We start from the raw sequence: 13,315 nt of genomic DNA, 5'->3' as shown, positions 1-13,315 counted from the left end.
TAAAAATTTTAACTGTAAGCCTGGATGTGAAGTGTTTGCCAGTTTTCATGATATAAACACTCCCACCATGACTGACTTCAAGCGACAAAAATGAAGTTGCTGAATGCGGGAATGGGAACATGTAGGCAAACTGACTTTTGGGAACCAGTGCAAAGCACTGTACCATGCTTGGCACAATTGCTGATTTATTGAATATCAAGCTTCCCTTCTAATATGCCCACCTGTTACATTTTTGACAAGTTTCAAAAATGTCTCTTTTCAATTTGGCTCATTCTAGACACACCTATCCAGTGGAATAGTAAGTTCCATGAGGAAAAGTGCTTTTCCTGTCTATTTTCTTTACTGCTGTATCACAGTAGATAGTTCTGTACCCAGAGTAAACACCTGGAAAATATTTGCCAAATGAACAAACTCTCAATAATTTAAATATAAGAAAATACTATAAATATCCAATAGAAGCTGTGATATGCCTCCCATCATAAAATAAATTTAACTTACACATGTGGGAAATAAAATCATAGAGAAAAGAACTGTAAAATTAAAAGTTACCTTAAAATTATCAGGTGCAATCCCTTCATTTTATTAAAAAGGAAAACCTATCCACAGAAGTTAATTGACAAATTAATTGACATAAAGTCTCACAGTGCCAGAGTGAGCCTAGAACCCAGGTCTCTTGGTATCTGGTCCAAATCTTTTTTGGCTAGATAATCATTAACTGCCCCTTGGGTTATTACCTATATGAGCTATTAACCTGTTGGGAAGCTGCTAACATTATGAAAAGCAGATTTTTTTCATTGGTTTTCAACATTAATATACAGTGCAGAACTGCATTTGATATACTATCTAATAAAAGAAAAGCCAAGCTAATCATAAGATATCAGTGACAAAGAGAGACTAATTATAAAATATAGTTCTCTATATATCAAATGACCTTTTTCTCAGCAAAGCATCATAGGAGCTGAGATTAGCTCAATTTCTATATTCACAACATCTTTAAATTTGGAATCATCTATGAACTTAATTATCTTAGTTATTATTCCCTCTAGCTGATCATTAGTACAGAGGTCATATAAAATTAGTCCTTATATTGATTCTAGAAAGATTCCAAGATCTTCTCTTAATTCAGAGGCATAAGAAGCTTCAAAAATGGCCAAGAATCTACCAACATTTTTATAAGATTTCATTTATATATGTTATACATATGTTATATATATATCTTATTGGGCTAACTAGAAGTGTATCTCAATTAAGGTCTTATTAAAAACACATAAGTAAAAATCCCAAATATTGTCTAAAGAAATATTTTTTCTTCTAAAAATCATAATATCCTGTACTGAATTTCTATAAATGATTCAAGTAGGTTGACAGTCTCTCAAGCTGTTTCTATTATGAAACAGATAAGTAGAACCCAAATGTAAACAACTAACCAATAACATATACACATAGTGAAAATTACAGTATTTTAATAAATTACATGTTAGATATTTTTCTCATGAGAAAGTCTCTATTTCATTGTTTGCTACCATTTTTAAAATCCACAAAAAAATAAATGTGCAAAAGAATCATAACTCCTTGAAAATGACTAAGAACAACACTCCCTCCATTTCTAGAGCACAGTGAATATTAGAAGATAATTTCAGGAGGTTACGTTCATTAGCCAATATTCCCCTAACACCTAAGGCAGTTCTCTGATATTTTTCAGTATGATCTTATTACTGTCTAATTATCCATATTGCTTTTCATCCTTTTTGTTAAACGGAAATTCACAGCAGTTTAACCTTTCATTCAGAATCATTAAATACACCCCCCTTCACTGATAATTGGCCTCTCTTTTTTACTTTTATACTATCTTTATTGGAGTATAATTGCTTCACAATGGTGTGTTAGTTTCTGCTTTATAACAAAGTGAATCAGCTATACATATACATATATCCCCGAATCTCCACCCTCTTGTGTCTGCCTCCCACCCTCGCTATCCCACCCCTCTAGATGGTCAAAAAGCACCGAGCTGATCTCCCTGTGCTATGCGGCTGCTTCCCTCTAGCTATCTATTTTACATTTGGTAGTGTATATATATCCATGCCACTCTCTAACTTCATCCCAGCTTACCCTTCCCTCTCCCTGTGTCCTCAAGTCCATTCTCTAAATCTTACAGCCAGTTTCTTAAAAGGACTTTATTTGAATGTAGTGTCTCTGAGACTGTCCTCAATTCTTTTCATTCTTTTTTTTTAATCTGCTCTGCTGTAGTTATTTCCACTATTTTATCTTCCAGGTCACTTATCTGTTCTTCTGTCTCAGTTATTCTGCTATGGATCCCTTTAAGTAATTTAAAAAAAAGAAAGAAGAGAGCAACCAAACCAAAAAACAAATCCACCAATTATAACAAGCGTTAAAAACTATACAAAAAAAGGAAAAAAAGACAGAACCCTAGGACAAAATGGTAAAATCAAAGCTATACAGACAAAATCACACAAAGCAGCATACACATACACACTAAAAGAAAAAATGGAAATATATATATACATATATATATAATATATATATACATATATATATATATATATATATATATATATACATATATATATATATATCTTTGCTCCCAAAGTCTACCACCTCAATTTCGCATGATTCATTGTCTCTTCAGGTATTCCACAGATGCAGGGTACATCAAGTTGACTGTGGGGATTTAATCTGCTGCTTCTGAGGCTGCTGGGAGAGATTTCCCTTTCTCTTCTTTGTTCGCACAGCTCCTGGGGTTCAGCTTTGGATTTGGACCCGCCTCTGCGTGTAGGTCACCTGAGGGCGTCTGTTCTTCGCTCAGACAGGATGGGGTTAAAGGAGCAGCTGATTCGGGGCTCTGGCTCACTCAGGCCGGGGGGAAAGGAGGGGCATGGATGCGGCGTGAGCCTGCAGCGGCAGAGGCCAACATGATGTGGCACCAGCCTGAGGCGCGCTGTGCCTTCTCCCGGGAAAGTTGTGCCTGGATCGTGGGACCCTGGCAGTGGCGGGCTGCACAGGCTCCCAGGAGGGGAGGTGTGGATAGTGACCTGTGCTCGCACACAGGCTTCTTGGTGGTAGCAGCAGCAGCCTTAGCGTCTCATGCCTGCCTCTGGGGTCCACGCTGACAGCCGCAGCTCACACCCGTTTCTGGAGCTCGTTTAGGTGGTGCTCTGAATTCCCTCTCCTCGTGCACCCAGAAACAATGGTCTCTTGCCTCTTAGGTCCAGACTTTTCCCAGACTCCCTCCCGGCTAGCTGTGGTGCACTAGCCCCTTCAGGCTGTGTTCACGCCGCCAACCCCAGTCCTCTCCCTGGGATCCGACCTCTGAAGTCAGAGCCTCAGCTCCCAGGTGAGCAAACAAGCCTCTCGGGCTGGTGAGTGCCGGTCGGCACCTATCTTCTGTGCGGGAATCTCTCCGCTTTTACCTCCGTACCCCTGTTGCTGCACTCTCCTCCACGGCTCCGAAGCTTCCCCCTCCGCCACCCACAGTCTCTGCCCGCGAAGGGGCTTCCTAGTGTGTGGAAACCTTTCCTCCTTCACAGCTCCCTCCCAGAGGTGCAGGTCCCGTCCCTATTCTTTTGTCTCTGTTTTTTCTTTTTCCCTACCCAGGTACGTGGGGAGTTTCTTGCCTTTTGGGAGGTCTGAGGTCTTCTGCCACCGTTCAGTAGGTGTTCTGTAGAAGCTGTTCCACATGTAGATGTATTTCTGATGTATTTGTGGGGAGGAAGGTGATCTCCATGTCTTACTCTCCACCATCTTGAAGGTCTCCCTGGCCTCTTTATTAACTGATTTCCCCCCTTGATTTACTACAAATCTTTTTGTACGCATTTTGTTAATAAATTATTTACCTTCTTTCAACTCAACACACTGTCCTGTTAGCAAAGCTTTCCTATTATTTCTTCAAGTTCTTACTGCTCTTTAAAGATGCTTTAGAATAATAAATTTTTAATAAACCTGGAATATTTTAATGATTCATATTTAATTCTATGGTACAATTTATGTGAGACATACTACTCACACTTAAGTATTTCCTATTGTATTGTCTTAGTACTCCACGGTAACTTTCCCACAATCCAAATACACAAATCTTTGCAATGTAACTTATGACCTCTAAAAACCACAGTGAGCCGTATTACAATTATCACATCCGTAGCCAAATCAAACTGAGTCAGCCTCTCTGTCAGCAATTTCAAGAGCTATACAATTTTTAATAAAGTGCATCCTATACTTATTGTGCCTTCAGTAAATATCAATGTGACCTCTGAATGTGAGTAAACCTGTCACTAGATTATGCAGAGTTATCTTTCATAATAATGGGACATTGAGGTGTCTCATTAATGTAAATAAACAATTACCAAAAAAAGAAAAAAAAGTATTCCTGTTCTTCTTGGAAAGAACGTTTTCCTTAACTCCAAAACACTGATAAAGTTTGGTGGCTATTGCTTTAAGCCCTTTCCTTTTCTTATCAGCAACAGACACATTTCCCAAGAACTGCCACCCCCTCTCCAAAACAGTGCCTTTTTTTTTTTGTAAAAGGGAAAAAAAAAAAAGTGGGAAGGTAGCTACTGACCTTAGATCAAATAAGGTGATATTTAAGTTTCATTTTGAGATTTCTTCCACATTTCCGGGACCTAAGCTATGAAACAGAATATGGGATCTAGGATCATTTCTTTTCTAAGAACAAGTGCATAGTGTTGACTGGTGGGAAATGCATCTGAAGTTGACAAAAGAGACGGAGATAACCAGAACAAGATTAACCATTAGAGCCAAAAACTCAACTCCCAGAATAAACGACAAGAGATAAAGAAATAAGATTTCTATAGCTTTCTTATTTTGAATAATTGTAAACAGAAAGGAAAGGATTTTATGCTCATCCTCTTGTAAAATACCTGCCAACTTTTAATTTTTTGATTTTCAATAATTTCAACCTTAATAAGCACTATTCATCTGATCCCTTTGACTAAAAAAGCTCTGGTGTTCAAAGTCTCCCTACCTATTCTAAAATTTCTGTTTAATGTACCAACATGGCTTCTCTTCTTTACAAAAATCAATTTTGACTCCAGCTTCAGAAGTATGGAACAATATTTTTTCAATATTCTGAGGGATTGATTCTTATGTCTAGCTCTCTAACAATTCCATCTGGATTCTAAAACTATTTTCATGCAATTTTTTAAATGGAAGAGATCTTAGAAATCAACTAGTCTATACCTCTTACTTTGCAGGTGCTAAGACTTGACCCTAAGCATAGTTAAGAAAACCTCTCCCAGGTCACTCAGCCAGTTAATAAGTGATAACAGCTAAAAGTAGTAAGATTTCCTGAAGCCTACTCCTATATTCTTGCACCAACGAACTGGCAGGTAGAGGCTTACAAATTTGTTTTATGTAAAAGAAAATAATAACTTTTAATTAGTTAGGCAAGTAACTTAATAAAAGTGTTTTTCAAATGCTTAATAAGAATCTTCTGTAAAAGTTCATCTCCTTATACATTCTAAGAGCAGTATTATAACTGTTTGTATCTTTTCATTGCTTAACACAATTTTCTATTGCCACTCTAACAAATGAAAACAAACAAAGGGGTTTAAAATTAAAACAACAGCCATTTATAATCTCACCGTTCTCCAGGACTGAAGTCTGGCAGGTTCGGCTGGGTACTCTGCTTAGCGTCTCAGAAGGCCAAAATCAAGCTGCCAGCTGGTCTAGGCCCTTATCTAGAGACTAGGGGAGAGTTCATTTCCAGGATCATTAGGTTGTTGGCAAAATTCAATTCTGTGTGGGACTGAGGTCCTCATTTCTTTGCTGGCCTTTGGCTAAAGGTCATTCTTAGTTTCTAGAGGCAGCTTGCTTTCCTCTGCTCACGGCCCCTGAATCTCCAAAGCCAGCAAAAGCACATCAAATCTTTCTCCTGCTTTGGCTCATTCTGGCTTGTTCCACGGCATCTTCCTAACTTCCTCCTCTGCCTCTGCTTTTAAGGACTCCTGAGATTACATTGGGCCCACCTGGATAACCCAGACTAGCCTCCTCACTGACAACTGAAGGTCAACCTTAATTACAACCACAAAGTCCCTTTGCCAGTACAAGGTAACATATTCATGGGCACAATATCTCATCATATTCACTGTCCTGGGCATTACGGCATGGAATCTTGAGGACCAAAATTCTGCCTACTACACTTAGCACCTGTTTTACTAACATAACCTTAAAGATTTACATTTTTTTAACAGATCCTATTGTTCAAACTTAACAACTCTAACAAAAATGTAAATTTTCACCCCTAACATTTATACGTCCATTTCCAGGAATGGCTCAGCTTGGCCCTGCTTAGGTCCAATCACAGGGCCAGCTTCGTAGGGACATAACCAGTGCAATCACCCATGGGCCTGGACTCAGAAAAGCCCCACACTTGGGGCTTAATTAATGCTCTTCAGGTGCTATCTTGAAATTCTTAATACTTTGTTTTGTAAGTAAAGTCCTACAGACAATGGAGCATGTACTGAGGGTTTGTTGGAAAAAGAGTATATTTCTCTTTCATTTTTGCAGAATAGTTCCAATAGGTACAAAATTCTAGGTTGGGATTTTTTTTTTTCCTTTAGCACTTTAAAGATGTCATTCAGTTCTCTCCCGTATCCCCCCAATTGAAAAGTCAGTTATTATTTTTGCTTCTTTGAAGGTTAATATCTTTTTTTTCCTTTTAAAAGGTTTCTCTTTTTTTTGGTTTTCAGTGGTTTGACTACCTACCCTGTGCCCTAATTGTGGTTTTTCACTGTATTTATCTTGATAGGATTTGTAGTACTTCTTGATTCTTTAGGTTGATATCTTTCATGAGTTCTACAAAATTCTTAGCCTTTATTTATTCAGGCTATTCCCCTCACCCATGGCCTAAATATTTTCTAACTGACCTATCAACCAGTTCACGATCCTCCCCACAGCTGTGTCTAATTTGCTGTTAAACTCATCTACTGAGTCCTTCACTTCAGTTATACTAGTTTTCATTTCTAGAATTCCTTTCAATTCTTTTTCTAGATTCTGATTCTCTAATGAAATCCATCTTTTCATCAATTTTTTTAATATATTGATTATAATTATTTTATAGCCCATGTCTGATAATTCCAAAAGCTAGAACACTATGAGAATGTTTCTAATGATTGTTGTTTTATATTTTTTTAATCTTGGTCCTGGCTTGCGATAGGCATGGTTTATTTTTATAGAATGTCAGGTACTGTGTTTAAAACTTATACAGATTCTGCATGATGTCTCTTGTTTCTGGCAATGACAGAGAGTTAAAGTAAAGGCAGATCACCTTAAAATCAATTGAGTTTATCAGAGGCTGCATTTCAATTTTTGTAACTTAATAGTCTATTTCTAGTTCTCTGTAACTCCTAGGATGTAGCCCTTCAGGGGTCCCAATTAAAAGTTTAGAGTGTTTTACCAGGGTCCTGCATCTTCCTCCCTGAATTCTAGTTTGTGACCTCTTAGCAATGTGAAACTGCCAAAAATTACACCCAGCATCTCCCGTCTTAGCTGCCGCTGCTTGGCTTCTCAGCCTCACAGCCCATACTGTCATTAAGTGACAAATAACCCAAGGTGAAAAGTGGCGCTGAATACAGGGCTCACCTCAGTGTGTTTCTCTTCATTCTGGGATCTTTGCCCTTTGGTAGTACTACAATGCCTGTAGATACTCTTTTTAATATAGCTTTCTCATTTTTTCAGTATGGGCCTTAGCTTGAAATAAACTAATCTATCATACCTGAAAGTGGAGATCAGATGTTGGTGATCTTAATGGCCTCGCTTTATGTATGCATCCATATCTTACTGGTTCCAAAAGTATTAAAGACAGGTTGACATACCTATGGGATAGTTTACTTTTCTGTGTTTTATCTTCTGCTTGAAAGCTAAACCATTTACTTCTTAAATTTTTCAATTACTTCTCTGTTAGAATTATTATTTCAACTTATATTCAAATGTTTCTCCTTAATAGTTCAAGCTGACTCCTTATGTATAACACAAAAGGTGTACTTGGGAGCATTTGGGAGCACCTTCATTGTAAATGCTGTCTTGCACTTTTTTTTTTAATAGGGTAATAGTGTTCACAGAGACTGGATTTTTTTCACAATAAGTTACGTTAAGTACCCACTATTTCAAAGAATGCTGCACGTATAACTTTGTTCTTTGACAACTTCTAGTCATCTCTCAAAGCATATAAGATTTATGAAATGGGTTGAGCAGAAGCTATGGATATCTCCTATAGTTACACTGCCATAAAATCTCAATAATTCAAAATTGAAATTTATGATCACTGAAACATTTCTATGCTATAATTTGAGCCTGAACTAAGAAAAGGTTTTATTGTATAATTAAATGTATAAAAATTGTGAAGGCAGTTTATCCTACTCAAGAAAGGAAATTGCTTTTAAAGGACTACCTTAAGGGCACCAACTTTCTGTATGCCTCTGAAGAGTATTGATAAAATCAGTTTAATCTATATCAGACAATAGCAACAATACTTACATTGCCTCATTTTTTAAGTATTATTTGTAAATATACTTTGTAACGAATGCAAATTATTATGTGTAATTGAAAGTGCCAAAAACTAAATCTCTCATCAAAACAAACTGCAGCCCAGGATTTCACTCTCCAGCATTTTTACTATCAATTAAAGACAAAAAACAAAAACCTAGGCACTTCTTCCTACCTATAGAACCTTTCTTTGAAAGTCATGTTATTTCTAAATTTGTGCTCCTGAAATGCATGATATTAACTACAAACTCAAAAAAAAAAAAAATTTGGCTCTAAACCAAAAAAAAACTAGGAATAAGTATAGATAGACTAGTATCACACTAGTAATCACAATTATGTTCTCCCAGCTCAACAGATTAACTGGCTTTTAATACAATTATAGGTCATTATTCATTATTATCATTGCCCTGGGCATTTGTTTCAAAACATGAATTTCGTATTTTAGCAGACTGCAATTAATTTCCCTTGGTAGGTCAAGGGACCTTTAAAGATTTATAAGCGCTCAAGACACAAAGGAACTAGCACCTTTCCCCCGCCCCCAAGGCTTCTATTCTATTTCATCTATTTCCCTGGCTCAATTCTTCATAACTCTTTGCTCATATTTACTGCTACAGACGTAGCCATCACAGTCAGAAAATGGCAATTAGTTTAGCATGTTGCACACCAGCTGTCAAAACTGTATGCAGACTGTATGTTCGTAATAAAGTATTATTGCTATTAATAAAGAGACATTTCAGGAACCACTGTATCAGAAATTTCATTACAGAAATGGGGATAATCTGATAGATGCAGAGATACAAGGGTCTGCATGACTTCTTTGCTAAGAATGAGTAAGTATCCTCAACCAAACCATCACCACAGTATACAGAGGCTTTATAGTTTGACAGTAAAGAACACTGGATTTGATGGGAAGCCCTTCAAACCTTCGCTCTTCCATTTACCAGCCAGCTGTACGTTCACAAGCAAGTTAGTTAACCTTTCTGTACCTCAGTGTTCTCATCTATAAAATAGGAATAACAACAGTCCCTACTTTACTGGGGTTTATTTTAATGAGGATTAAATAAAAATGAATGTAGAACTAAGCCCAGTGACTGGAAAATGATAAAGTCAGTAAATATTAAAAATGTTGTGAGGCACATGAAAAGATGCTCAACATCACTAATTATTAGAGAAATGCAAATCAAAACTACAATGAGGTATCACCTCATACCAATCAAAATGACTATCAACAAAAAGTCTACAAACAATAAATGCTGGAGAGAGTGTGGAGAAAAGGGAACCCTCCTACACTGTGGGTGGGAATGTAAATTGGTGTACTCACTATGGAAAACAACATGGAGGCTCCTTAAAAAACTAAAAATAGAGCTACCATATGATTCAGCAATCCCACTCCCGGGCATATATCGGAAAAGACAAAAACTCTAATTCAAAAAGATACATGCACCCCAATGTTCATAGCAGCACTATTTACAACAGCCAAGACATGGAAACAATCCAAATGCCCATCAAGAGACAACTGGTGAGATATATGTAAGATGCGAGTAAAAAGATACACACACACACACACAAACATACACATACACACAATGGAATATTACTCAGCCATAAAAAGAATGAAATATTGCCATTTGCAGCAACATGGATGGACCTAGAAAATATCATACTGAGTGAAGTTGTCAGAGAAAGACAAATATTATATGATATCACTTACATGTGGAATCTAAAAAATAATACAAATGAATATATGCAAAACAGAAACAGATTCACAGACATAGAAAACAAACTTATGGTTACTAAAGGGGAAAAGGAGGTGGAAAGGAATGTATTAGGAGTATGGGATTAATAGATACAAACTGTATACATAAAATAGGTAAGCAACAAGGATTTACTATAGGACAGGGAACAATATTCAGTATCTTGTAATAACCTGTAGTGGAAAATAATCTGAATCACTGTGCTGTGCACCTGAAACTAACACAATATTGTAAATCAACTATACTTCAGTAAAGAATAAATAAATAAATGATTTTTTTTAAATAAAGGGATTTCAGTGCTACAAGAAAAAAAATATTGTGGTTACTTTTTTTTCTCTTTGTAGATTGCATGTCTTTTTCCCTTTCCCTTTGGACTTGATCATCCCAACACTCTCACCAACACAGTGTTTTCCTGTCTTTGGGAGTCTGCTTTGCTTCATAGGAGATACATTAGTATTTTTCCACCTCAGGCTTTAGGATCTCATCTTAGTTCACCTTAGACACACTCCAGGAAAGCAGCAGTGTACAATGGAAAAAGGTTTAGACACAGAATTTGTCCAACTGAAACGTAATGTGTGTCACATAGGTAATTTCAAATTTTCTACGAGCCACATTAGAAAAGGAAAAAGAAACAGGTGAAATTAATTATAATAATATATTTTATTTGACTGAATATATCCAAAATATTAACATTTTAACAAGCGGCAGTAGCCACGCTTCAAGTGCTCAATAGCCACATATGCCTACTATATCAGGCAATAGAGATTTAGAGTCAAATGGACCTGGATTCAAATTCTAGCTCTGCCAATCACTTGCCATTTACCTGCCAAATCTCAGTTTCTTCACAGTAAAAATAACTATGTCCACAAGATTAAGTGCATACAGAAGTAGCAATATAATGTTGTACCTATGAAACATATAATGTTATAAACCAGTTACCTTAATAAACAATAAATTAAAAAGTAAATATGTCTACCACCCACAAAAATAAAATTATAACTATCTCCAGATACTGTTATGAGAATTAAAATGGCATACACAAAGCACTTAATGCAAGGCCTGACATACAGGGGTGCTCATTAAATGAGAATTCCCTCACCCTAACCTTCTACTCTAAAACTGAATGCTGGCTCAATATAGAATATTCTGTGCCCTAGCCTTATTTCCTTCCCTTCTACCCCTACTACAAACTATAGCCTTTTCCCCCACCTTCACAGCTCTACCTCCTGGCTTCCTATCATCTATAAACTTCACTGTGTGGACTTTTAGAAGCCATGGAACCTCTTAGTCATGACCTAAGTATGTGGTCCTAAGAAATGAAGAGAGCTGTGCCTGAAAACTTCCTTCTCCTCTGACCCTGTCTCATCCATCTCCCCAGCAGTTGCCACTGCTGCAGCTTCTCCGGCAACTGCCATCAACAGCAATGCTTCCTCACCAGAGACAGACTGACCCTCCAACACTGAAAAGGATCATTCTACAAAATAACTGGCCAGACCCTCCAAAAGTGTCAAGGTCAAAAAAGATAAAGAGTGACCAAGGAACTGTCACAGATTAAAAGAGACTAGAGAGACACGAAAAATAAAAATGAAATATAGGATTCTGGGTAGGATCTTGGTATAGAAAGAGGACATTAGTGGGAAAACCAGTGAAATTCAAACAAGGTCTGTAGAGTAGTTAATAGTATTATATCAATGTCAATTTCCTGGTCTCCATAATTGTCCTGTGGTTGTGCATATGTTAAAATTGGGGGGATATAAGACGAGTAAGGTCTGAGGAGCTAATGTATAACATGGTGATGATAGTTAATAACACTGTATTATACAATGAACTTGGCTAAGAGAGTAAATGTTCTCACCATAAATACGTGATGGACGTGTTAATTAACTTGATGGGGGGAATTCTTTCACAATGTATACATATATCAATTCATCCCAGTGTACACTTTAAATATATTACAATTTTGTCAATTTTACCTTAATAAAACAGAAAAAAAAATTAGGGGTATATGGGAACTCTCTATACTATTTTTACAACCTTTCTTTAAGTCATTTCAAAGTGAAAAGTTAAAACACTTTTAAATGTGATTATTTGAAACTTTATTATGAAGGAACCTCTGTCCCAATGGATGGTAATTGATATATCATTATAAAATAGTGCTACTTATGCTAAGTCTATGGCAGTAAGGCCATCACACAGGTTAATGAAAAGTCGATTCCAAGGTATAGAAAATCCACCTTAATCACCACTATTAGTTTGCAAATCCACTAAGAGAGTATGATGTCACCTACTTACACTCTAACACTGAGGACTTGATGACAGCAAATAATGTTTTGTGCAACCAGTAACGTTACCAAACAAATACACCGTTTGATTTAACATTACTGAATAATGTGCTTAAACAGTAGCCCCACTGCTACCAACAGAAAGAAAGTGACAGGAAAAGGAAGAGATGCAAAGAAGCGTATTCCAATATGCACACTTCCCCCACCCAGACCTTCCTTGGTTTAGGAAACGGGCCTTGGTCAATAAGCTCTGAATGAAATTTCTTACAATAGAAGTCTGCTCTGCTACATCCTGTGTTCCTGTAACATGAATCAGCTCATAGGCAACTGGTGAGAAAGAATGGAGAAAGAATTTTCAGTATAAAGCAGAAGCTGCACTGGTTCACATCTGATTTTCTTCCCGGATCATTAATGTTTTGCCTCATTAATAATAACAGCTGAAGGCTAAGTACACTAAAGGCAGCAAAGTAAGAAGGAATCAGTATTATACATTCAACCTTTCTCCTAGAAGTGCTTAAAGCAAGGTTAACTGGGATCTTTGTTTTCATTAAAAAATAAAGTTATAAATAAATAAATAAAACAAAGTAACACAAAACAATGAGCTGAGCATACATCTCTGGGATCAGTACATTTTGTACAAAGCTTGCAATCTTTCCTCTACTTGCAACTTCTGGTAATAATGCCCCTGGCCCTTGTAAATATAGATAGCCTCAACCCTTCCTTATATAGTCTTCCATCAAGCTACCTTCACCTTTTTTAAGG

The 13,315-nt window shown here is 36.8% G+C and overlaps 1 protein-coding gene across 3 annotated transcripts in view; it reads right to left on the bottom strand.

The window, feature by feature from the left end:
• The window catches only part of IMMP2L (inner mitochondrial membrane peptidase subunit 2), an 892,307-nt gene that overhangs the window by 795,264 nt on the left and 83,728 nt on the right, over positions 1 to 13,315 (bottom strand). Inside the window, exon 5 of one of the 3 annotated variants that reach the window (XM_024757776.1) lies at positions 4,563 to 4,639. The exons of 1 other annotated variant lie outside the window; for it this stretch is intronic. In XM_024757776.1, the coding sequence (XP_024613544.1) occupies positions 4,603 to 4,639 (37 nt within the window). In that variant the 3' untranslated portion in view covers positions 4,563 to 4,602. Of the gene's footprint in view, positions 1 to 4,562; positions 4,640 to 12,835; positions 12,881 to 13,315 lie in introns of those variants that run through there. One more of the 3 variants, XM_024757777.1, reaches the window with a different exon arrangement.

Source organism: Neophocaena asiaeorientalis, unplaced genomic scaffold, assembly GCF_003031525.2.
Source record: "Neophocaena asiaeorientalis asiaeorientalis breed wild unplaced genomic scaffold, Neophocaena_asiaeorientalis_V1.1 scaffold116, whole genome shotgun sequence".
In the NCBI taxonomy this organism is placed as follows: domain Eukaryota; kingdom Metazoa; phylum Chordata; class Mammalia; order Artiodactyla; family Phocoenidae; genus Neophocaena; species Neophocaena asiaeorientalis.
Note: the sequence above shows the minus strand (reverse complement) of the source record. Positions and strands in the feature narration are given on the sequence as shown.